General features: G+C 45.1%; 6 protein-coding genes across 10 annotated transcripts; 5 read left to right on the top strand and 1 right to left on the bottom strand.

Annotated features, from left to right (window-relative positions):
* The first annotated feature begins 160 nt into the window (after positions 1–160).
* LOC108112184 (myoneurin) lies at positions 161–2,312 on the top strand. 2 transcript variants are annotated; one of them, XM_017221995.2, is made up of 3 exons: positions 161–658; positions 733–1,075; positions 1,132–2,312. In XM_017221995.2, the coding sequence occupies exons 1-3, from the start codon at positions 249–251 to the stop codon at positions 2,152–2,154; spliced, it is 1,776 nt and encodes a 591-aa protein (XP_017077484.1). In that variant the 5' UTR covers positions 161–248; the 3' UTR covers positions 2,155–2,312. The 2 variants fall into 2 exon arrangements, with proteins under 2 accessions (XP_017077484.1, XP_017077483.1); XM_017221994.2 differs by having other exon boundaries at positions 162–650; positions 713–1,075.
* Positions 2,313–2,782: 470 nt separating this feature from the next.
* Positions 2,783–4,631, top strand: LOC108112917 (elongation factor Tu). The gene is made up of 3 exons (XM_017223304.1): positions 2,783–3,309; positions 3,368–4,133; positions 4,192–4,631. Exons 1-3 carry the CDS (start codon positions 2,905–2,907, stop codon positions 4,389–4,391), a joined length of 1,371 nt encoding a protein of 456 aa, XP_017078793.1. The 5' UTR covers positions 2,783–2,904; the 3' UTR covers positions 4,392–4,631.
* LOC108112915 (unconventional myosin-Va) lies at positions 4,449–12,622 on the bottom strand. 4 transcript variants are annotated; one of them, XM_017223300.2, is made up of 18 exons: positions 12,289–12,622; positions 11,089–11,902; positions 10,788–11,026; positions 10,235–10,723; positions 10,082–10,175; positions 9,787–10,013; positions 9,612–9,635; positions 9,261–9,374; positions 8,319–9,205; positions 7,737–8,263; positions 7,538–7,673; positions 7,273–7,370; positions 7,001–7,181; positions 6,428–6,940; positions 6,232–6,363; positions 5,640–6,168; positions 5,358–5,582; positions 4,449–5,298 (listed from the first exon to the last, which is right to left on the bottom strand). In XM_017223300.2, the coding sequence occupies exons 1-18, from the start codon at positions 12,316–12,318 to the stop codon at positions 5,155–5,157; spliced, it is 5,403 nt and encodes a 1,800-aa protein (XP_017078789.1). In that variant the 5' UTR covers positions 12,319–12,622; the 3' UTR covers positions 4,449–5,154. The 4 variants fall into 4 exon arrangements, with proteins under 4 accessions (XP_017078789.1, XP_017078790.1, XP_017078791.1 ...); XM_017223301.2 differs by having other exon boundaries at positions 7,746–8,263; XM_017223302.2 differs by lacking the exon at positions 9,612–9,635.
* Positions 12,623–12,920: 298 nt separating this feature from the next.
* Positions 12,921–16,098, top strand: LOC108113348 (DNA replication licensing factor MCM4). The gene is made up of 7 exons (XM_017223910.2): positions 12,921–13,091; positions 13,153–13,466; positions 13,526–14,454; positions 14,515–14,886; positions 14,951–15,317; positions 15,393–15,845; positions 15,903–16,098. Exons 1-7 carry the CDS (start codon positions 13,019–13,021, stop codon positions 15,996–15,998), a joined length of 2,604 nt encoding a protein of 867 aa, XP_017079399.1. The 5' UTR covers positions 12,921–13,018; the 3' UTR covers positions 15,999–16,098.
* Positions 16,099–17,583: 1,485 nt separating this feature from the next.
* LOC108113265 (mesoderm induction early response protein 1) lies at positions 17,584–19,867 on the top strand. The gene is made up of 3 exons (XM_017223813.1): positions 17,584–18,358; positions 18,423–19,018; positions 19,088–19,867. The coding sequence occupies exons 1-3, from the start codon at positions 17,626–17,628 to the stop codon at positions 19,514–19,516; spliced, it is 1,758 nt and encodes a 585-aa protein (XP_017079302.1). The 5' UTR covers positions 17,584–17,625; the 3' UTR covers positions 19,517–19,867.
* A 424-nt stretch (positions 19,868–20,291) lies between these two features.
* Positions 20,292–23,589, top strand: LOC108113321 (serine/threonine-protein kinase rio2). The gene is made up of 2 exons (XM_017223875.2): positions 20,292–22,023; positions 22,087–23,589. The coding sequence occupies exons 1-2, from the start codon at positions 21,792–21,794 to the stop codon at positions 22,920–22,922; spliced, it is 1,068 nt and encodes a 355-aa protein (XP_017079364.1). The 5' UTR covers positions 20,292–21,791; the 3' UTR covers positions 22,923–23,589.
* The last annotated feature ends 128 nt before the right edge of the window (positions 23,590–23,717 follow it).

Raw genomic sequence — 23,717 nt, 5'->3', positions numbered from 1 at the left:
TACATTTTTCTGAAACAAACTAATTTAACTATAAAAGTAAGAATCGTAGTCGATAAACTTAAACTTAAAAGATAATTAAACTTAAACTTCTTAAGATAATTAAAGAACTCAGAATCTGAGATACTATACCAGAAACGATTTCTTATCAAAAAACTTGGATCATTTCCAACACTGACCAGCAGGTGTTTATCGATACAAGGCGTTCGTGTACGTCTTTACTTCGGATTCATTTTGTTTGTAAGCAAGTTATGGTGATTTGCGGGAATATTTTGGCCAGAGACAACTACGAACACTTTGTTCTAACGTGTGCTCACAAAAATGATTGCTTGGTGGAGATGGAATTTGAGCGGTGGCGGGAGTTTATTGTGCACATCAAGGAGCACCTGGTATCGCATACGAAAATTAAGGAGGAGTTTATTGATGCTGGAACCATTACTTCCGACGAAAGTGAATGCGACCCTTCGATGACAAAGGTATTCATAATGGGTGAGCCACCGGAAGATTGCCTAGCTGAAGACATGTTCGTGGATCTGCCAGTTTCATCCGAGGACGAAAGCTTAAGCGAGGAAAGGGACGAGGTCGATTGCGCTTCTTTAGAAGTGGTTTGCGACCGGGGCACTAGTTCAACCAACTTCGCTCCCCAATCAAAAGTAAGTATGTGAGTCCGGAAACCAAAACCACCAATTTAATCAGATGCTTTGATTTCCGTCAGTTCAACCCTACGTTTTACAGGCGAAGTCCCCGGATTACGCAGTTCATCGAGCTATACAAGCAGCAGAGGTGCCTTTGGGATCCGGCGGATGAGTCGTACAAGGACAAGGAGAAACGCGCAGCAGCCTACGAAGAGTTACTAGATCAATTAAAGGCCACCGTGAACCTCCAACTTACAGCCTACACGCTCAAGAAGTGCATCACAAGTCTGCACACACAGTATGCTGCAATTTCGAGGCAAAAGAAAACCCAGAAACTGACCAAAGTTCCACTATATTACCATGCCAAATATGGCTTTTTGGCAGAACGTGAAAGTCTAGAGGACGTGGACAGCGACGAGGAGGAAGGTGATAGCAAGATAAAGGTAGGCTCTACTTAACCTCTGTTTCTTAAACAAATCTAATGTTTACCCCTTGGCAGTTGGTGTTCACGGAGGAAAATCGACTAACCACTCTGTTCATCGAACTGTACTCAAAATTCCCCCATCTTTATGATCCGACGCACAAACACTTCTCGAATCTGGGTGAACGAAAGTCATCGTTAATAGAGATCACAGATATGCTAACTGGTGAATTTTCTCTGGGTCTGATCACCCACTACGATGTGTACGATTGTATTCAAAGCATGCGCCATTGGTATTCGCGACGGATTAAGACCCTCACTGACGTGCAGTCAGTAGGTCTCTCGCTGGCCGAAAAACGGTACATTGAGCGGTGCAAGAGCTTTATGCCTACCAAAACATTTCGTCAAAAACTTAAATGTGAATTTTGTGAGCATGCGTACAGCACAGATCACGCCCTACAAGCCCACCAGTTCCGGGATCACAAGATGGGTGAGGGAGGTTGGTTTAGGTGTACTCTGTGCGAGCTAAACTTCGACCGAAGGTGTCACTTGCAGCAACACATCCAGCGGGTTCACATGAGCAAGACATTCATCTGTGACATCTGTAGTCGGAGCTTTGCTTTCGGCAGCCAGCTCGCCGTCCACAAGCGCACCCACGACGAGAAACACGTCGCCAAGCCGTTTGTATGTGAGTTCTGCGGCAAATCATTCAAGCAGAAAATTCAGATGACAACTCATGTGACTGCAGTGCACACCAAGATCCGGGCCTTCAAGTGCGACATGTGCACCAAGGACTTTCTGACAAAACGCGACCTCAAGGATCACGTTAAGGCGCACCTGAACATTCGTGACAAGGTCTGCGAGGTCTGCGAAAAAGCCTTTACCAATGCCAACGCTCTCGTTAAACACCGCCACATCCATAAAGAGAAGACGCTGCAGTGTCCCCTATGCACCACGCGCTTCTCGGAGCGGGTTAGTCTGGGCGTCCACATGCGGCGCACCCACAAGATCATCAAAAACACTCTGAAGGTGGCGGTGCCTTCGAGCGAAGCCCTCTTTGCAGAAGCATTCCCTCAACCTCAAGACATTTCCAACAAATAAAAGATATTTACATATATGAATTATAGCTTTTAATATTTAGAATTTATGATGATGATTAATAATATTTTTATATTCAGATATAAAACCTGCCTTTATTTACTAAGTTCATGTATTTACATATTTAGAAAAATAAAGTAATTAATAATAAAATCATAAAATATATAGATATTTGTTGGACAACCTGGAGTAGCGAATATACTAGGTATTTAGTGAGATCTTTTTTAAGTAAGTCAAAGGCTAACAGGGTCACAATATATAACTTAAAGTTGTAATATTGATAAGAATCCGATAAAGCCACTAAAAAATAAAATTTTAATATTTTTAACTTTTTGTATACATAGATGATTTTGATGAGCTATAAATGTGTTACTTTTTTGAAAAGAATTTCCTATTTCAGTCGAATAAGCGTCAAAATATGGAAAAAAAAAACTGAGTCTACCAATCAACAGCAATATGTCTTTAAAGCGCCCTAATCAAATAAATTTACACGGTTAGCATCATATAATTCTCCGTGCAATGTTAACCGCTCTAAGGTTTGCTTACGCTAGCTTGATTTCCCTTTTAATTTTTTTTTAAGTCAATAAAATTCAAATTGTTTAATTCTCCCAGCAAATCAAAAATTTGAAAAATTTTCGGTACATCCATTGTTGCGCTGCGTAACACTGGCGGAACAGCTGTTCTTGTTTTGGTTTCCCGCGACGGGTACTGTGTTACGTGCTCTACATCTGGACTGCGGATCTTCAGGGGGCGATGAGTGGACTTCTTCCAAAGTTGTGGCGTCAATGTGATGCCGTGTTCCTGAACCGAATCAACCAGTCTCTGTACGGCGCCGTTGTCAAACAAAGCCGATGGAAAGGATCGCGGCTTTTAGCTACCATTGCGAATAAAAATCCTGCGTCAGGATTGCGTGAGTTGCCGCATTGCAATGTGGGTACCATTGGCCACGTGGACCACGGCAAAACGACCTTGACCGCCGCCATCACCAAAATCCAGTCCCAGAAAGGCTTGGCAGAGTACCTGTCCTACGACCAGATCGACCGGGCGCCTGAAGAGAAGGCACGCGGCATAACCATTAATGCCTGCCATATTGGCTATGCCACCACAGAGCGCACCTACGCCCACACAGATTGTCCGGGTCATGCTGACTACATAAAGGTAACAATGATTAAGCACATACATATGCATATATATACAACAGCTCTGCCTTACACAGAACATGATCTCGGGCGCCTCCCAAATGGATGGCGCCATCCTCGTGGTAGCCGCCACAGACGGTCAGATGCCGCAGACGCGCGAGCACCTGCTGCTGGCCAAACAAGTGGGCATCCAGCGTATTATAGTCTTCATAAATAAGGCTGACCTGGTGGACCAGGAGGTGCTTGAACTGGTTGAGATCGAGATGCGTGAGATGCTAAGCGATTTTGGTTTCGATGGCGTTCATAGTCCCGTAATTTGTGGGTCGGCATTGCTGGCTCTTCGCGAGGATACTACAGAATTTGGAGTTCCGTCTATTGAGAAGCTATTGGAACACTGCGATTCCTACATACCAACACCACAGCGTGATATCGCCTCTCCATTTATACTGCCCATTGACAATGCTTTCACTGTCCCAGGGAGAGGAACTGTGGTCGTGGGTACCATCAAAAGGGGCACCATTCCTCGGAACGCGGATGCTGATCTTCTGGGCTTCAACCAGAATCTTAAGACTAGTATCAGCGACATTCAGATCTTCCGGAAAAGCGTACCTCAGGCGCAGGCCGGTGAAAATGTGGGCGCCCTGCTGAGAGGCATAAAAATTTCCGCAGTGGAGCGGGGAATGCTTCTATGTGCGACGGGCTCTGAGGACATTTCCAACCACTTTGAGGGATCTATGTACCTCCTGTCGCGGGCAGAGGGTGGCCGGGTCAAGCCCATGCTCTCGAAATACATTCAGCAGCTCTTCAGCCAGACGTGGAATGTTCCTGCACGTATTGATATAAGTAAGTTTTATCAATGACGTACTCCCAATATGCGCTAAGTATTCTCATTAAATTCCAGTTCCAAGTGAGGCGATGCTAATGCCAGGTGAACATGGCCAGGTGCGCGTCATCCTGATGCGAAAAATGGTCATGACCCCGGGCCAAGCCTTCACGATCCGGGAAAACGGAGCCACTGTGGCCACCGGAATGGTCACGCAGCGCCTGCCTTCCCTTGACCTGCCGAAGAACAAGTTATCAAAAGTGCTGGTGGATTGTTAACGACTCGCAATTATATTTGTAAAATTTCATAAATTGCTAACCATTATACACGCGTAGTTGATTTGTTAATATATATTTATATCTTTAGATAAATTGCTTAGAATGTTTTAAACAAATGCCAACGTATTTTAGGTTTGCTAATCTTTTTTAAAGTCTTCTAACATGGCCGAGAAAATAGAAATTACAAGTTACAAGCTACACAGAAAATGAGAATACATAAATCGATGGAATGAAACAGCATTGCTTCTGTCTTCTTAGTCTATCATCTGTAGTTTCGGTGTTACAAGCTTTTTAGGCAACAAATCTGCCTGTTTAAGTACATTCATTGTATAAATATAATTATGTTCTAAGGTACAAGGTTCAGGCAAGGAATGCTCATTTTATGACAGGAGTCTAACTCCCGGTACTTATTGCATTTCACATATAAAGGTTGGTTCTTAACCTTCCATTGCTTTGCTACAAATAGTTCGTACAACAAAAAACTAAACTTGGCAACTTGGGATGGGTGCCATTGGATATTTGAAATGGATTTAAACGGAATGGAAACAAGAGGCTAATTTAAACTAAACAGGAACTAAAGCACATTTCGGCAAAACTGCTCTAAGCATTGTTTCATTATCTAATAGATTCTCTAAATATAAGGACAATAATCATTTCTACAATCGTTATACTCGTATAATACACAAAAAGAAAGCGGAGTCACATCATCCCAAATGGCAACGTTCTCGATTAACAATAGGTATAGTCGTGGGGTAGTCGATGCTCAAATCTTTGTGAGAAACTCATCCAGGTTTAAATGCGACGGCAAATCAATATCTTCCAGTTTGATTTCACTATACTTAAAGACCACTTTGAAGGGCTGAATAAACTTCTGGTCAATGGTAAATTCGTCGCTATTGCTCTTTTGCTGAAATATAACATTCTCATTTTAGGGGAGTGCATACTCAAAAGGTTTCTCAAACTTACCATTTGCCGGGCATTGAGTTCCTTGGTAAGCTTCTCCAGAAAGACATTCGTTATTTCACTCTCGTAGTCATCAAGTTTATAAGACTTCATCACCTTTAGAACCTGAGCCGTGCTTAGTGATGTGCAAAGATCACAAATTGTTTGAACATCCTGCTCGCTTTTCCGGGACTGCAGCAGCTGCGACACCTGATTTAGAGGCGCCAACGGTGCTAACACGTCGTTCGACTGAAATATCCAAGGGAAGTTAGCTTATACGAATCGTAATTGACAAACTGGACCTACCATCTTTTTACTGCGCACCCAATCCTCAATGCAACCAATATTATAACGGATTATCATGCCCGTCTCCCACATGCAAATGTCGCCCCTTAGCATCAGACAATTAAGAGCTACCGCACAAATGAAGTAAAGCAGTTGGTGGAATATCTGCTCCGCATAGCAATTGTTTAAGCCAAAGTGTTGGAACTGCTTATAGAAGTGATCTAGCTGTCCGATCAGTTGCTTCCATGCCGGACCACCGCCGTGCTCCGGCGATGAAGAAGCTCCAATGGATGTAGTCCGACTACGCATCCCGTGCGCCTGCCGTCCGCGCTGAATCTCATCGTTATTAAGAATCGCAGGCACTATTTTTGGGTCTAACAGACCCTGAATCTGCATAATTAGCGCTTGGTATAGATTTACTATCAGATCGAGAATTACGCGACGGTACTCGAAAAGATTGAAATTCTTCAGCTGCTGCTGATTTTGCTTCTCAGTGTTAAACTTCACGTACTCCTCCACGTCCCCGTATTGCTTCATAAGATTCAACAGCCTAAATGAGATTAAAATGATTACATATTTTGATTTCCGTGAATTTTATCCTTTGACGACTTACGTAATGGAGTTAACCAGCCAAATAACGCGGTTCTCAATAGGATGCGGCGTGCGGTGCATTTTCTTTATCTGTATCACAAACTTGCTCAGCAACTCGCGCACGTCATCATCGGCATTGGTAAGATCGGTATATCTTTAATGGGAAAAATGTTATGTTAAAAAAGATTTCTATATTTCATTCTATTAACATATCTTACCGAATACACATAAAGATGAGATAGGCTGGGAAACCAGGGAGAAGACCAACAACTGTACGTGGGGTCAAGGCGCTTAGTAGGCGCTGCAAAATCTTGTCCAGATCGCTGCTGTGGAACTTCATGAGACCTTGTGGATTTTGCGACTTTTGCTTGGTGACATTAGCGCCGACATCGTTGGACATTCCGTTGGCCTTGTTACGGCTCATCTCTTCCTCAAGCTTGTGTTCCAGTTGGCCTCCATCTTGTCTGTAAGCGTTTAGCTTGGCATTCGCCAACTTCAACTCCTCCTGTACGAGTAGGTACTGGGCTACAGCCTTCTGCAGTTCACGCCGCAGATAACGATCATTTTGCCTCAGAGTCTCCAAATTGGGTTCCTCGAACTCATCAATGCTCTCGAAGATTACCTTCTGCAGCTCATCCTTTTCAATGTTTAATCTCTCAATATCCTGCGTCATCTCCACTAGTTTGCTGTTGTGCTCTTCAGTGATGGCCTTGAGCTCGGACTCCAGTTGACTAAAGTTGAATAAAAAAAATTATTTCTTCTGGATATACTAAGATGATAGCTGCACCAACCGATTGATGAGCTTCTGGGACTGGAAGGCCTCCATCAGCTCGTTGACGTCGTTTCCCCGGAACTGTAAACTCTCCGGTTCTAGAGATCTCATGGACTGGCTTTGCTGCAACAAGACCGCCTTCAATTGAATGCACTCCTCGCGGCGTCTACGGACCTCTTCCTGCAGGGCTGCATGCTGGGCTGCAATGGCAAAGAATGGAAGGAGGAAGGAAAAAGGCAGGTGGGTCAGTAGGACAACTCCGAGGGTCGCACAGCGTGCGTAGGCGGTTACCATTGAGCTCGTTGATCTCAACACCGTGTTTAATGCTCGTTCGCAGCTGATCGTACTCGCTACGCAGTTTTTCGTTCTCTACCTCAAGCTCGGAGACGCTATGTAAGTGGTGACAGTGTGCGGGAGTAATACATAAATGTAGACAAATGGAGTTTTGTTCAAGTTTTAGTTGTGGTAGTAGTGCACGGAAGTAACACCGATCTCGGGTAGCGACCTCGTGTCTGAGTAAGCAAGTTATTTGTTGACGGAGGTCCTAAACACTTACCGGAACGAATCCTCGGTGGGCTTGTTGCGGTTGGCCAGTTTTATATATTGCCCCTGCAAGTTCTTGTGCTTCTGCTTCTCCTCCTCTAGAATGGCTCTCAGTTTAACAACCAGACTTGTGAAGTCGTTGTACGGATCTGAATATAAATATATAAAATGGATTTACATATCCATAAATAGTTAGAAAAAAGTGATCCTACAATTTTTACTTAGCAGATCCGGAGGCCGATTTATATCCAGGGTGTTTTTGGCCGAGGCATAACCCACATCGTCCTCGTTTTGACTAGAGGCGTTGCTAGCCTTGCGTCCGTGCAAAGTAAAACTGCCGGCCGTGAGCCTACTGAGCTCCTCTTTTAGCATGTAGTTCTCGTTCTCGATCACTTCTTTATCCTTGATCGCTCGCTGGTAGGCCTCGTTTAGCTCCCTGTTGTCGATCTCGGCTAGCATCCGGTCCTCTTGAGTACGCTGGCTAACCTCTGCATTCTTTGCCATCTCAATAATCTCGTCAATCTGGCGGCGCAATTCCTCGTTTTCTTGGCGCCACGTCTGCTTCTGGCTGAGCCACTCCTCCTGCGCATGACCGTTTTCCTCGAGTAACTGCATCTTTTCATCCCGCTCCGCCTCCAGCTGTTTGTTAAGTGCTTCGATCAGCTTGTCCTTGTCCTGGCAGGCGGCCTTAACATTTTTGAATTCGCCCTCTAGGGTCTTTTTTAATTCAAGTTTCATTCTGGAAAGACAAAGAGTGTTAAAATATAGTAAATCTTACATTTTTAAATATATACTTTAACACGCTGATCTCGCTGGTCTTGTGCTTCAGGTTGCTGTTGTCGCGATTTAGCTCATCGATTCGCTGCTGCATTGATATAATCTTATTTTCCAACCCCATGTACTTGTTCTCCATGTGCGAGATGGTCTTAGCCTCGGCCTTCATGCGTTTAAACTTACGGCGGGCCAAAAACCTGCGAATTGCCGCCTGGCAAATAATGATGTTTCGCCGCCGCTTTTGATAAGCACGCCGTGCCAGAGCTCCACGAACGAAACGCTGGATTTGAACTGCCCGGTAGTGATCCCGCATTGCATGAAACTTGCTACGGGCCATCATGCCACGGGCATAGGTCTGTATGCCAAAAATGGAGTGGCGGAGGCGCAAATAACGACGACGGCATAACCAACCTCTAGCGTATTTAGACAAGATCAACCCCGCCCGAGCCTCACGCATTTTCTGGACCCGCTGGCGGGCCAGGAAGCCTCGAGCATGCATCTGGATTCCATGGATTACCATTTGGATGCGAAGGAATCGCCGCCGGTAGATGAATCGTCGCACGACCGATTGCACAATGGTTATGTACTTCTTTCGCAGATTTGCTCGCACCTGTTCAAGAAAAGCCACTTGGCCGGCGCGAAAGAAGATCTGCGTGTTGCCAAATCGGTACTTATCCTCGTCCTGGATCCACTTCATCACAATGTTGCGGCATGACTGCTTCATGTCGTTTTTGTCGAGCTTAGAACGGTATACCAGTAGCTGGTACCGCATGTAGAAGTCGGGATAGAGCCACCTCGAAGGGAATCCCGCCGCCGAAATGCGAACCGTTTCCAAGACGCCGCAGGCTCTCAGCTGCTGGATGATCTTGGCCGTTTCCCATTTAAAGGCAATCTTGTCATCGTTGGGCTAAGCGAAAAAAAAATTATGGCATGATTTTTTATTTGTATGTTTTACTCCTTACCTTTATGCAGCGCACATAGTGCGGCGTTGTAGCATGCAATGTTGAGATCAACGAGGACAGACTTTCCTGGAACTGCGATCCCACAGTCTTTCTATGCTGCTTGGATGGTACCACCTTGTAATGTGTAAAAGACTTAATTAGTAGGCAGACTTGTGAAAATCATCAAACACACAGTAAAGTTTTTATATACACATTTTCTTCTAAAAAATACAATGTAGGTAAAATCAGAAAATTAAATGTTGAAAAGATGTTAAAATGTTATTAAATAGATTAACATGGAGGTGATTATATATTGGTTTTTGATTTTCTTGTTAGTCATTTGTGGTATATTTATATAAGTTGATAACTAACTCTTCGACGGGTGTCATTCCCTTGCTGAGGGGCATTCCGAGGGAGTTGGCGTTGAGCGAACGACAAGCGTATGTAAAATACAAATAGCAATAAGACAACGATTACAAGAGGACGAAGTATACAAAGCAATTCGATTCATTAGCTCCATGTCGCATGTGGGTAAACAATCACAAACCTGTTTGCGGCCAGCACTGATCACGACACGACCGCCCAAAGTAGACGATTTGGCAGCATCCACGCTCAAAGTGTCGATTTCCTCGAGGGTCATAACCTGCTTGACCAGGGACATATTGGATTCGCCTAGCACTTGGGTCAGCTCCTTGGAGACTGTGTCACGATTCTTTTCCAAGAATCCGTTCACGTCATACTCAACCGTGTCCGAGAAATGTTTGATAAAGAAGCCTTAAAAGCAGAATTTCAATGGATATTAGACGAGGAAACTCAATTTGGAGAATATAAAGTTCACTTACTTGTGGTGCCAAAGCGTGGCTTCTCGAAATGCGGAAATTTACTACACTTTCCGATGAGCTTGCCAGCCCAGCTCTCATCCGAACCTTTAGGCATCTGCAGATTCACACATTTAAAAAGCGATATTGAAACTAAATCAGTCAACCAAATCTTACTCTACACTCCTCATCGAGTAGGTCTAACACTCCCAGTCGAGATTCAATAAGATCAATGCACGGCTGATTGTCATAAAAGTCAATCATTGTCCAGGTAATGCCCTCCTTGAGATACTCCTCCTGCTCCAACTTAAAGACATGCTGGTTGAACTGTTGCTGGAGCTTTTCATTTGCATAGTTTATGCAAAATTGTTCGAACGAGTTCACCTCGAAAGTTTCGAAGCCGTAGATATCGAGGACGCCAATGAAGCTGCACTGCTTGCTACCGTTGTTGAGGCTCTTGTTTAGCACACCAACGATGTACTGGAACAGCTTCGCATATATGTGCTTGGCCAGGGCGTCTCGCGCCGCCTGTGCCGCCTCAATGTTATTCGGTATCAGCACATATTCATTGACCGACTCTATCTTACGCATCAAAAGCCACCGACGCAGATCCTCGGCGCTCACCCGTAGCAGATCGCCGGTGATCTGCAGGTGGATGTCGTTATGCTACAAAATAAATAGGTTTGCATTTACAGATCAGATAAGCGGAAATCAGGATGTTATGACTTACAAATATTTCGCAGGAATCAGTGTCCTCTTCTTCGCTGCCCTCGTTGAACTTTTTGGATACCTGAATGTTACCCAAATGGAGAATACCTGCCAGAATCTTAACAATGTCAGCTATTTGCTGAATGGAAAAGCCCAGAACAGTCATGGCCTGCACGGTTTCGTTAAATTGGTCTGCATCCGAAACTCGATCTATATCCGGAGCACCGCCCATGTTTAGGAATTGGAACTTGTCCTGGTGGTCTGCAATAAAACAGATACTGAACCATGTACTAAACTAAATTCGAAATAGACTTCCGGCTTACCTAGAACCAATTCCGGGTACTTCGATCTCGCAGCGCACAGCTGATAGAATATATGATAGTTCCGCTCTCCCTGCGCCTGGTACACCACCCGAGACTTCTCCAACAGATAGGTGTGCATGGTGGCCCCCTGCAAGTACATCACGCCCATCTGATTCCGGAAAAGCAGCTTCGTGAACTTTCCGAAGCGGGAGCTGTTATCGTTTCGGGTCGTCTTAGCATTGCCAAATGCCTCCATGATCGGTGAAGATGCCAGCACCTTGCGCTCGACCTGAGTCTCAGACTCGGAGCCTCCGACAGCGGCGAAATACCTCATGGCGTACTTGGCGGACACCGTTTTTCCCGCACCCGACTCTCCACTGACAATTATACTCAGATTGCAGTTCTCGCGCTCAAGTTTCGTGTACGCCTCCTCCGCCAGGGCAAAGATGTGAGGCTCCAGATCGCCCATGGCATGTCCCCGATACGCCCGAATGATATTTGGTCCATAAAGCGGCATTTCCGCATACGGATTAATGGCCACCAGAATGATGCCGCAATAAGTGTAGATAATCTGGCGCTCACAGAAGCGGACACGCAGATTGTGCAACACCCCCGGCTCATGCAGGTAGGACAAGGTGGTCAAATCGTTTTGTCCCACCAGTATGGCCGGATTCCGCAGCGGTGGCAGGTCGCTGCCATCTGCCTTAAGCTTGACCTCCTTGAGACTGCCGGATTCGGTGCAGATCTTCAGGAATCCGGCGCCCTTTCGGTAGCTCTCCTCCAAGGTGGCACTTTCCCACACTTGTTCCGCATGGGGCACCCAGATCTTGGACCCCTAGTAAAAAAATATGAATGATTCGTGATTATTAGGAGTCGCGACCTGCACTTAACCCCAATCGCCTCCAGAGACGACACCCAATGCGCTGCTTATCAACTAAGCTTATCACACAACCCATTCCCGTCCGATAAGACACCACAGTGATTCATTCCCAAACATTTTCGGGGGCTGCGATGCAGTCATCAATCGCTAATCACCTGCCATGGGAACAAATCAGGGCCAAGAACTGGAAAATGGCCCACACACACACACAAACAAATACTTTGGGCAGGGAAATCACGTTATGGGTGCAATTTTATATTGGCACCATTTGCAGACGACACCGACACCGCCACAATCTGCCACGATGCACTTGTGGGGCATCAATATATACTGTGTAATACCTGCGCATATAGCATCTCCTCGCTAGACATGGTTCCACTTGCTCCTCCCCTCTACTTCCTCTTTCTCCGTCCACTTCTCTCCTTCTTCCTACTCCGCGTGAGTACGAGTTGGGATCATAAATCCCGTTAGCTTTATTCCCTTTTATGTTTTGGTTGCGTATTCTTTTTTTCAGGCTGTGGCAGCCTTTTCAAATGATCATTTTCGTTGCCTTAATTGTGGTTAACTTAAAATTTTCATTCCAAAACAGCTTAAAATAAGTATTTAAAATTTACAAAAACATTGGTAATTTTAGGATCACAACTTCGAACTGTGAGAAAAACAAACAAACTTCTGTCTCTGTCACCGACTGACTGACTGATATTTTGTTGTTGCCAAAAGGGCAGGGTTGCCAAAGGGTGCACAGTTTAGGCCAAGTTAAAACAGGTGGTTTTTTTAGAATAAACAACGATCGAAGAAGATAAAGTGCTTTGCAAAACTGGCTATTAAAAGGTTATCAAACATTTCCTTATAGCAAAAAAATCATAGAAAAACCCTTAAACATTTGGCGCCCAATTACCAGCAGCGGGTTTTACAACACTGCAATTTACCATCAAGTATTTCTCCGCACTGGAATTGGCATTTTCCCGCCAATTTTTACTTGGACTCATTCACAGCATCGCATCGTTTATATTTTGGTCACAACAACTCCAGTTTTCGTCCAGGACAGACTTAATATACAGCTCTGAGGAAATGTCAAGTCCCGCTCGTTCACCCAGTGTCGGAGCTGCCACGCCCAAACAGGGAGCCCGCACGCCAACTAGAGGTGAATATTGAAGTGAAAAACGCTTGATAAGTTTGGATATCATTAGTTTTTTTTCCTACAGGAATTGCTACCCAAGATGTGGAGACTCCCATGCGTATGGGTCCTGGCAGGGCCGGTGTTCGGCCCTCGGATAACATCAGTTTGCCGCCCACTTCGCCGGGGAATATCAGTTTGCCAGCTACCAGTCCAGCTCGTGGGTTGGGTGCCAACATGAGCGAGATCGATTTAAGCTCTCCACTCAACTATGGCACTCCAAGCTCTATGGGGTCCATTCGCACTCCGCGCTCCGGAATACGAGGTACTCCATTGAGAGCGCGTCCTGATATTCGGACGGATAAGCGCATCCGCCAGGTAGCCATTGGCGGAGGATCGGGTGTAAGTGGAAGCCGGCAAATAATTACTTAAACCATCGCTTACATATGCAAATTTTGCAGCTGGAACCTATTCCGGAAAAGGGCTCGGAGACGACGGATCCCGTATCTGAATCCTCACAGGCACCGCAACTTGTCGTCTGGGGCACCAATGTGGTGGTTAGCCAGTGCAAGTCAAAGTTTAAGTCGTTCATAATGCGCTTCATCGACCCAAGCGCCGAGCAGGATGAGATCTCCGAAAACATCGATGTTAACCAGCCCCTATATCTGCAGAAGCTGGAGGAGATACACACATTGGAGGAGCCGTATCTTAATCTCAACTGTGCCCATCTTAAGACCTTTGATCAGGATCTGTACCGTCAGTTGATCTGTTATCCTCAGGAGGTTATTCCTGGCTTTGACATGGCCATAAATGAGATGTTCTTCGAGCGATATCCAGCCGCCCTTCTAGAGCACCAGATTCAAGTGCGTCCGTTTAATGCCGACAAGACACGCAATATGCGCTCCTTAAATCCCGAAGACATGGACCAGCTGATTAGCATCAGCGGAATGGTCATCCGTTCATCAAACGTTATTCCCGAAATGCGTGAGGCCTTCTTCAGCTGCAACATCTGCTCCTTCAGCACCACTGTCGAAGTAGATCGCGGTCGGATCAACCAGCCCACGCTGTGTACCAACTGCAACACCAACCACTGCTTCCGTCTAATCCACAACAGATCTGAGTTCACTGACAAGCAACTTGTCAAGCTGCAGGAGTCCCCGGATGACATGGCTGCTGGTCAGACGCCTCACAATGTGCTGCTTTATGCCCACAACGATTTGGTGGACAAGGTACAGCCGGGTGATCGTGTTACAGTTACTGGCATCTACCGAGCAACGCCGCTTAAGACCGGTGGTTTAAGTTCATCAGTGAAGAGTGTGTACAAAACTCACGTCGATGTAGTTCACTTCCGCAAGGTGGACAACAAACGGCTGTACGAAGAAGAAGAGGGGTAAGAATGGTATTCTATTAGTTGTTGGAAAAGGAAATCTTTATATTAAATTCTTTTCAGCAAGGATCACATCTTCCCACCGGAGCGCGTTGAGCTTCTGCAGTTGCTGGCTAAAAAGCCGGACATCTATGACCGCTTGGCTAGAGCTATTGCGCCATCAATTTACGAGAATGATGACATCAAAAAAGGCATCTTATTACAGCTCTTTGGAGGTACTAAGAAGAAGCATGCCACTCTTGGTCGTCAGAACTTCAGATCGGAAATTCACCTTCTGTTGTGCGGTGATCCAGGTACTTCCAAGTCCCAGATGCTGCAGTACGTGTTCAATCTGGTGCCAAGATCACAGTACACATCAGGTCGCGGTTCTTCTGCTGTCGGTTTAACTGCTTATGTCACTAAGGACCCGGAGACACGCCAGTTGGTCCTGCAAACGTGAGTCTAAAAGTGTGATTTTAGATTTTTATTTAATTTATTAATTAAATTTCACGAAATTTAGGGGTGCATTGGTTTTGGCCGACAATGGTGTCTGCTGTATCGATGAGTTCGACAAGATGAACGACTCGACCCGCAGCGTACTTCACGAGGTTATGGAGCAGCAAACTCTTAGTATTGCCAAGGCAGGAATCATCTGTCAGCTTAACGCAAGGACCTCCATCCTAGCAGCCGCCAATCCTGCCGAGTCGCAGTGGAATAAGCGAAAAAATATCATTGATAATGTGCAGCTTCCACACACTCTACTGTCCCGCTTTGATTTGATATTCTTGGTCTTGGATCCCCAGGATGAGATTTTCGACAAGCGCCTGGCCAGCCATTTGGTCTCACTGTACTATGTGACTCGTCACGAGGAGGAGGATACCATGTTTGTGAGTGGCCTTCAGCTATTTTTGCTGTTCCGACAGAATACTAATAAATGTGTGTTTTTTTTTTTCATTTTTCAGGACATGAGCGTCCTACGAGACTACATAGCCTATGCTCGCGAGCATCTGTCGCCCACGCTTTCGGATGAAGCGCAGCAGCGGCTTATCCAGGCCTACGTGGACATGCGAAAAGTGGGTGCCGGTCGTGGCCAAATCTCAGCATACCCGCGTCAACTGGAGAGCCTTATCCGGCTGTCGGAGGCGCACGCCAAGGTACGGCTCAGCAACGAGGTCGAATTGCTGGACGTAGAAGAGGCTTGGCGACTACATCGTGAGGCTCTCAAGCAGTCCGCCACAGATCCCCTGTCCGGCAAGATCGACGTGGGCATCCTCACCACCGGTTTATCCACAGCAGCTCGTAAAAAGCGAGCCGATCTGGTGGCGGCTATTAAGGAGAACCTGAAGAAGAAGGGCAAGGTCCTCACTGTTCCCTACCAAAAACTGTTCAACGACATAAAGGAGGGGTCTCAAATTGTTAGTATATATTTAAGTACTTAAAAATCACTGTTTAATTAATTTGTTTAATTTTAGATGATCACCCGTGAGCAATTCGAGGATGCTCTGAAGGAGGTACAAGATGAAGGTGCCATTGTTGTGATGGGGAAAAACACCATTCGCATTTGTTAATTTTATTATAATTATGTCATTTGAAACCATAAACTCATTCATTCCTATTTTTAAGTGCATCTACAAAAAAGGTTCAATAAAATTTGTCTATGTTTTGCCATTCATGTGACTCTTATTTGTTTATCTAGGTTTTAAAGAAATATACGGGTCTATTTATACCCGTTACTCGTAGAGTAAAAGGGTATACTAGATTCGTTGAAAAGTATGTAACAGATAGAAGGAAGCTTTTGCGACCCTATAAAGTATATATATTCTTGATCAGAATCAATAGCGAAGTCGATTGAGCCATGTCCGTCTGTCCGTCCGTCCGTCCGTCCGTATGAACGCTGAGATCTTAGGAACTATAGCAGATACAAAGCTGAGATTAAGCATGAAGATTCTTGAGGTCCCGGGACAGCGCAAGTTTATTACAGCATCCTGCCACGCCCACTATAACGCCCAAAAATCGCAAAAAACTAAAACTGCTGACATCTCAGGAACTATTGGAGCTAGAAAGTTGAAATTCAAAAAGTATAATCTTTAGATGCTAGCGCATCTTATAGTGGTTCTACTATGCAGCCACACCCACCCATACGCCCACAAGGCTCAAAAGACGGTTTTCGGATTTTCTAGAAAAGCTGATATCTCGGTAACTATAAGAGATAGAAAGTTCGGATCAAGCATGTATGTTTCTATGATGCTCCCAATGCGAATTGTTTTTTTCCGATCACGCCACGCCCACTCTAACGCCCACAAAACCCGAAAAACCGAAAATGCAAAAATTTCGAAAACTATAAAAGCTACACAATTTTGCTTAGAAACACGTATTTAGGAGATGCCTCTGCAACTTGCCACAAAGTTGCATCCGGCCACGCCCACTCTAACGCCCACAACTCGCGGAAAACTGTGGAGTCTATAATATTATTATGAATTCCTTCGTTTGACCTTGTGTAACTTATTTCTGTTAATATCTATCGATTTACAAGAGATTTTTCAAATCGGAACATTATTTCGCTATTTATGAAGAAATTAAGGTTATAAGGCTCCACATGGGCAGTGACGTCACTATAAGCATACTCAACATACTTCCTCTGACAATAGGTGGCGCCTTGTGAATTTCCACTAGCAAAATTAATATTTTAAAATTGTGTAAAACAGTAACGGGTATCTTATAGTCGCGACACTCGACTATAGCGTTTCCTCTTGTTTTGATTTTGATTTTTGTGTTAAATAAATAAATAAATTATATATAGAAATGAGTACGCATTTAAAATACCATAAACCGTTACACTGGCGAATTTAGATTATTACAATATTTTTCTAACGAAATTCAATCGCTCATCTATTTCGTTTCTAAGTAAGTATAACTTATATTAATTCTTTATTGTTTTTTTTTTGTATTATTCTAATAATATTCCTTAAAATTTTGGAAAATAATTTCGATTACCCATGCATTTGTATTCTCTTAAGAGATTTTGAATTATTGAGTTTGAATTCTGAACATACTAGAACAATTAAAATTTTTGAAAATATAAGAAATTGCCTAACCAAAAAGAATACCCCAATTGTGACATTTTTTAGCGCATTCACGTTGACAAACTGCAGATATTTTGGCGCTCTGGTCGCTGCCACACTGTGTGTACGGAAAATGATGGAGTTCGGGAAATCGTCGGAGCATTCCCAGCACAGCGCCTCCGAGGCGTCGGCGGACTCCGGCAGCCTGGCCAATAGCGATCTGGCCGTGACGCCCACCAAGCGAGAGCGACGTAAGTCACCGGCGACCAGTTCTGACAACACCAGCACTAGCGTCCAACCGCCCATGTCACCTTCATCCTCGGTGGCGGACACTACCTTTGAGCCCACCATAGATATGATGGTCAACGATTTTGACGACGAAGCCACGCTGAACGAGGAGGAGGCTCTGGCGGATATGGAGGCGCATAGCGCCGAGGACGAGATAGCTACGCTGCGGGAGGAGAGCGAAATGCCCATCGAGGAGCTACTGGCAAAGTATGGTGGAACGGCTGCTTCACCCGCGGTCAGTAGCTCCAACCGTTCTGGTAGTAGCTCGCGACGTGCTCGTCGAGCCACCAAGCGTCAGTATCAGGAACTGGACACGGAGATGGCTCATATGTCCAACTCCACTTCCAGCAGCGCCTCGCAACTGGAAAAACTCGACAGCTTGGAACAAGAGGAACCAAAGGATTTGCCGGACAAGCAGACGTCTCTTCTTGAGTCGGGAGAAGCTTCATCCATGGATACAGAGGAGGCACCACCTTCTGAAGGCTCAAATAAGCAACACCGGTCCCACTTGCTGGACCTATATCCAGATGAATCCTTCACTGGTCTAACGCCCACCTGCGGTGACGAGACCGAAAGATGTGAGTATTTACGTGGAGGATCTGAAAAACTAATTATCAATCCCATTATGTAACCCTTTTATAGTCACTCCTCTGCAGACTCTGTTTGATGAAGTGGAGGCGGAAGAGGAGGGGGAAAGCGAGTCCGAGTTGGATGATGCCAGAAAGATAATAATGGTGGGCAACGACTATCAGGCTGAGATTCCCGAGGGACTCTCGCAATATGGCGACATATTGCCATACGAGAACGAGGATCAGTTGATCTGGGAACCCAGCCAAGTCAGCGAGCGCGAGGTGGAGGAATACTTAGCAAAGATACAGGAAACACGATCCATAGTTCCACCGGAAGGCGGAGAAGAAGCTGCAGTCATTGAGGAGACTGCAGCTACAGGTGCTTCTGCCGAACCACTGCCTCCTGTTCCCGCTCCGTCAACGCCCTCAAAGGCGCCGCCTGCACCCAGTTCCACTGGCGATCAGGAGCTGGTGATCAAGGACAACGAACAGGCGCTCCATCTACTCGTCCAGTGCGGCTACGATTTCAAGGAGGCCCTGCGGCGCAAGCGCATGAATGTCCTGCCCTTGACTGACACAATGAGCAGCTGGTCTGAGGACGAGTGCCTGAAGTTCGAGGAAGGCATCCAGCGATTTGGCAAGGACTTCTATCAAATTCGACAGAACCAGGTAAAGGATCGTACCTTGCCCTCCGATCGCCCCTAGCCAGTAATCTGTGGGCTCGTTGGGCTCTTTCAGGTGCGCACCCGGACCATGCGCGAGCTAGTCCAGTTCTACTACCTGTGGAAGAAGAGCGAACGTCGCGATCAAAGCTTTGCTTTAAACGACACCATCGATCACATGGACGTCTTTATCAACGAGGCGGGTGCTGGTAATGGAAGTGGTAATGGAAATGGTGCTGGAGCAGTAGGCGAAGCTGCAAATGGGAATGGTAGCTGCTCCCCGCACAGCAGCAATGGTCATAGTAATGGTGACATGTCAGCCCTGGAGAAAGATGCCGTCTCTTGTCCGCGTAAGCCCGCCTCGAAAAGTTATTCCATTATGACTGGTAGTCATGCGGCAGGAAATGCGTCTGGAGGTATCCGCAAGCGGGGCAGTTCTGCTTCTGTACCACTGGAAGACGAGGATAATAACGTCGACGAGGAACCCAACCTGGCCGCTGTGTAAACGACACCCCTATCATCATCATCATTATCACTACCGAGCGCAGGCGCTTTCGATTCGGTTAAGCCAGGCGAAGTATTAGCAGGGCGCTTCATTACCATTACCACTCACTATAAATATACATATTGTACGTGTAGTATATACCATATGTCTAAACATATATATTCCAGATTCTTAAATCGACATCTCTCATACCCCGTAAAGAATTTCTCTATTGTTAAGTGTGCGATTTGTCTATTTGTTACGTGTGCGAGTGGATTCCGGAACCAAGTACTTATCGCTTATATATACAATATATTTTCGCTCAATCCTTGAGTTTCGTTGAATGTCAATAAATGTAATTTGTGAAGTAAAGTTTTGATCGTGTTTTCCAATTTTAAATTGTGTCCCACATAAATTTAAATACTTTAGTCGATCGGAAACATATTACTTATGAAGTAGTTTAATTAGTCTTAAAGGCTAGTCTCCATAAAAAGTTTTATATTAGGAATCGCGCAGGATGTTTATTAATATTAACTAATTTTATTTTCTTTCATTTTTTAACGTTACACCGAATGTTACACCTTGGCCATAAAAACTAAATTTGAAGTAGTTTTAAAATTTTTCGAAATAATTTTCTAAAATAATAAAAATATAGGGATTTAAAATATTTATTAAAATTAAAATTTTATTAAAAAACATTTATAAGTTTTGCCTATTAATTTTTTTTTCTTTAAATATGTACTGCATTTTAATAAAAGTTTCAAACTATTAGAGCTTCAGCATTTAAACATTTCAAAAGTTTGGATAATGTTTTTTTTTGCAAACTCAAGGATTTTACCACCTCCTTCTTAACTGAGATAAATGCAAAATAAAATCTCCGTGTTCCTTATAAGTTAACCGGATTGAAAGCAAAGAACCGGTCCTTAAGTCAGTATACACCATACATATGTATGTATGTATGTACGTATGTATCTTTTCTCCAATTTTCTTTCCAAGATGTTCTTGAAAATGGCCAATTACGGTGTTGGATTCCCACTTATTGGCCGGCTGTCCGTCCACGTATATATGTAACTATGTATGCGTGTATATATGTACCTCTTAATATGGATGTATAAGTTTTCCTGTGTGTGTTGTCCAATGTGAATACAAATTGCGGCGAGGATCAAATGTCAAGCTGAAACCCAACCGCAAAGCTACAGATCTGATAAATAACCCCGGTCTGCTTCACTTGCATTTTCGCAGTCTGGAGAAGAGGAAACTAAGCGCAAAACGTGCAAAGAATATATGTATGTACGTAGGTATATACGTAATAATGTATGTGAACATACATATATACATATGTACATACTGACAACGGATACAGTCTTCGGTTCCAGGCTCACGATCGTTCCAGCTGGAGCTTTTGTTCCCACACACCCTCCTATATGTATATGTATGTATGTTTGTACATGTATGTACATATGTATGTGTGTAGTGGTAGTAACTCCACTGCCGTGGCGTGAATTTCGTACGTTCACTCCAGCTCCAGCTCCATTTCCATTCCCAAGCAGCCCAGCCAGCCGACCGTAGTAAAATCCAGTTTTGATAAAAATAAACAAAGTACGCTACACCGCGCTCTATACACTACACTATGAATTTTTAGCCGTTGGGGCAGAGTCACCTGGGAAAAGGATCTCTTTTGTGGGCAGACGAGGAGCGTTTCAACAAGATCTGTGAAATGATTTTTTTCAGACAGCAACATGTCCGCTCAAGTCGATGGATGCGTGGAATGCTATTGCTATTACCTCTTTTTGGTGCAGAGCATATTGGATTCGTTACGGCGGGCCCACAACGGCAAAGTTAACAACCGTAAAAAGCGCAAATACGACACAGCGAGTTGCGGCCAGCGGAAGCTTAACATCCGGATAATATTGCCTGGCAGTTCAGTTGTTGTTCTGCTGCCTCGCCTGCTTCTGCTTCTTCTTCTTCTTCTCCTGCTTCTTCTTCTTCGACTTCAGTTCGTGGCAAAGCCTGTTGCTCAAGCCTCTCTCCTTTCCGTCTTCTCCGCCTTCGCCTTCGCCACTGCCACTGCCTCCGTCTCCGCCTCCGTCCGCTCTTTTCACGATTCTCTCTCGGCACCGCCAAAAGGCACGTAAACTGGTTGTTGCTGGTTGGGCCGTACACTTCGTGGTGCCCGTATTTTTCGTATTTTCAGTGCTGCCTGAGCGCTTGAGCTGCGCGAGTCGCTTGCCGGGAAAATCGGAATCGGAACTGGTATTGGAATTGGCTATCGGGAATTGGCCACTCGGATCTGGACATGGAGCTGGCCTACAATGCGTCATCGTCGGCGGCCTCAGTTGCCTCTGCCTCCGCCTCCGCTTCCTTCGCCTTTACCAATACCGCTAAACTGCCCATTGAAACAGTGAAGCGCCTGATCGCTGCCGTCTCACGACGACCAATGTTGTGGCTGCGCAACAATGCCAATGGACAGAAACGCAGCGACATCACGCCTGTTTGGTTCGAGGTGGGTCAGGATGTGAATCTGCCTGGTAACTATTTTTCAACTATATTTGCTTCGTGTTACCCTCTAACATAATCCCCCTTCTCTGCAGCCGACATCTGCCGCATCAAGTGGGGCCACCTGAGGGACAACTTTCGAAAGGTGTACATCCGCAATAACTTGTCCAATGAGACGCCCTCGTCATGGCGTTTCTACAACGACATGAGGTTCATGGAGCCAGCCGTTCATGAGAACATCATGCGGCAGACGCGAAGCAGTAGCAAAAAGCATCCACCCGGACACTGGTCTGAAAATAATAATGTACTGGGACCAGACAAGTACGACTCAATGCCAATTGTGGCAACGGAACCCATTTGCGAGCTCAGCCATAGCTATGACTCGGAGCTGCATCAGCCCAGCTTTTCGGACATCAGCTCGTTTTTCGAGGACCGCGATTGCCAGCCTCCGGACACCAAAAGGTTTAAGTTGGAGCCCAACCAGAGGGATGAGGAGGACGAGGAGGAGGATGATGATGACTTCGATGAAGATGCCGCTTCGGAGAACTTGGAGGAGGAACGCGGCAATCCAGGGGAAGCTGCAAGTTCCGGGGTATTCACCATAGAAGTACTGGATGACGATGAGGAAATGGAGCAGGCGGTGACCAAGGCCAAGAATAACAATAGCAGTCACAGTAACAGTCTGAAGAGCGAGCCGGAGGCTAAGGTGTTCTCCAACTCGCAGTCCCCCTCCTCCGATCTTCCCTTCAAGTACATCAGCACGGATGCTGCTACCAATACGGATCCTACGGGTGGCGATCTGCAGGACGAAGCTGATCGCATGTTCCTACTCAGTCTAATGCCTTTCCTGCAAAGATTGGATAACCGTCGACGGCTGCGCGTGCGCCAGAAGCTGCAGAATGTGCTAATTGAAGAACTGGAGTTCGGCTGAAAATTCAAATTTCCGGGGGGAATGTGGGAAAACGTACTTTATAAGCCTAGCTTACAGTATTATAAGAACGCGACTGACTAACTCTGTGGATCTGCCTACATACGTAGCATGTAATCAGTATTCCGGCCTGCCTTCCTTCATACAAACACACTTCCATACATACCATATTACATTACAACACTTACATTTGTACGTTTTAAATAGACGACCACGCCAGCATAATTACTTGTTTCTTCTTCAGGATAACCGCTTACTTTTACCTGAATGTCTGTTCCGGCGCACCTGCTTCTTTTACCTGCACTCACCCGTCGGCCGTTTTGAGTTTCCAATTATCCACGGCCACGGCTGTTGCAATCGCATTTTCCAAGCCACGGGTGGCCCGTAATTTCTGTCAGTGCAAAACAAGTTTCTTAAGGGTGGTGTATGCGGCAACAACAACGGAGAGTAGTTCGCACGACAACAACAAAAACAACTACACGCGCCGTTAGTATTAAGCGCTCTTGCTCATGGATCTCTCGGTCGCTCAGTGTGCTACGCACCGCATGAAATAGACAGAGTAAATTAGGCGGCAGTAAAACACCCTATACGTAAAGTAGTTTTTATGTATCTCAGTATAAATCGAATTGTGCCATTTATATTTTATTCAATAAATTACTATGTACATGCATATATGCTTTGAATAATTTTCTTTGTTAATATGATTTAACATTTCTTATTAACAAAGCTAATTGAACAACTTTAAAGTATGTATTGCCAAAAATTTTAAAAAACTCGTGTTTGCTAAAATTAATATTT

This window comes from Drosophila eugracilis, unplaced genomic scaffold (assembly GCF_018153835.1).
Source record: "Drosophila eugracilis isolate 14026-0451.02 unplaced genomic scaffold, ASM1815383v1 contig_90, whole genome shotgun sequence".
Lineage (NCBI taxonomy): Eukaryota > Metazoa > Arthropoda > Insecta > Diptera > Drosophilidae > Drosophila > Drosophila eugracilis.
The sequence above is the reverse complement of the archived record's forward strand: the minus strand, read 5'-3'. Positions and strand labels throughout refer to the sequence as shown.

Excerpts from the sequence above, each read along its gene's own strand:
- LOC108113348 (XM_017223910.2), top strand. The coding sequence starts at position 13,019 with ATGTCAAGTCCCGCTCGTTCACCCAGTGTCGGAGCTGCCACGCCCAAA. Across the intron at positions 13,467-13,525 it reads CCATTGGCGGAGGATCGGGT|CTGGAACCTATTCCGGAAAA; the intron begins GTAAGTGGAAGC and ends CAAATTTTGCAG. Across the intron at positions 15,846-15,902 it reads TAAAGGAGGGGTCTCAAATT|ATGATCACCCGTGAGCAATT; the intron begins GTTAGTATATAT and ends GTTTAATTTTAG.
- LOC108112915 (XM_017223300.2), bottom strand. The coding sequence starts at position 12,318 with ATGTCTAGCGAGGAGATGCTATATGCGCAG. Across the intron at positions 9,206-9,260 it reads ACTATGTGCGCTGCATAAAG|CCCAACGATGACAAGATTGC; the intron begins GTAAGGAGTAAA and ends TTTTTCGCTTAG. Across the intron at positions 5,583-5,639 it reads GGGTGCGCAGTAAAAAGATG|TCGAACGACGTGTTAGCACC; the intron begins GTAGGTCCAGTT and ends TGGATATTTCAG.
- LOC108113321 (XM_017223875.2), top strand. The coding sequence starts at position 21,792 with ATGGAGCTGGCCTACAATGCGTCATCGTCGGCGGCCTCAGTTGCCTCT. Across the intron at positions 22,024-22,086 it reads TCAGGATGTGAATCTGCCTG|CCGACATCTGCCGCATCAAG; the intron begins GTAACTATTTTT and ends CCTTCTCTGCAG.
- LOC108112917 (XM_017223304.1), top strand. The coding sequence starts at position 2,905 with ATGAGTGGACTTCTTCCAAAGTTGTGGCGTCAATGTGATGCCGTGTTC. Across the intron at positions 3,310-3,367 it reads GTCATGCTGACTACATAAAG|AACATGATCTCGGGCGCCTC; the intron begins GTAACAATGATT and ends TGCCTTACACAG. Across the intron at positions 4,134-4,191 it reads TCCTGCACGTATTGATATAA|TTCCAAGTGAGGCGATGCTA; the intron begins GTAAGTTTTATC and ends ATTAAATTCCAG.
- LOC108113265 (XM_017223813.1), top strand. The coding sequence starts at position 17,626 with ATGATGGAGTTCGGGAAATCGTCGGAGCATTCCCAGCACAGCGCCTCC. Across the intron at positions 18,359-18,422 it reads CGGTGACGAGACCGAAAGAT|TCACTCCTCTGCAGACTCTG; the intron begins GTGAGTATTTAC and ends ACCCTTTTATAG. Across the intron at positions 19,019-19,087 it reads ATCAAATTCGACAGAACCAG|GTGCGCACCCGGACCATGCG; the intron begins GTAAAGGATCGT and ends GGGCTCTTTCAG.
- LOC108112184 (XM_017221994.2), top strand. The coding sequence starts at position 249 with ATGGTGATTTGCGGGAATATTTTGGCCAGAGACAACTACGAACACTTT. Across the intron at positions 651-712 it reads ACTTCGCTCCCCAATCAAAA|TTCAACCCTACGTTTTACAG; the intron begins GTAAGTATGTGA and ends GATTTCCGTCAG. Across the intron at positions 1,076-1,131 it reads AAGGTGATAGCAAGATAAAG|TTGGTGTTCACGGAGGAAAA; the intron begins GTAGGCTCTACT and ends ACCCCTTGGCAG.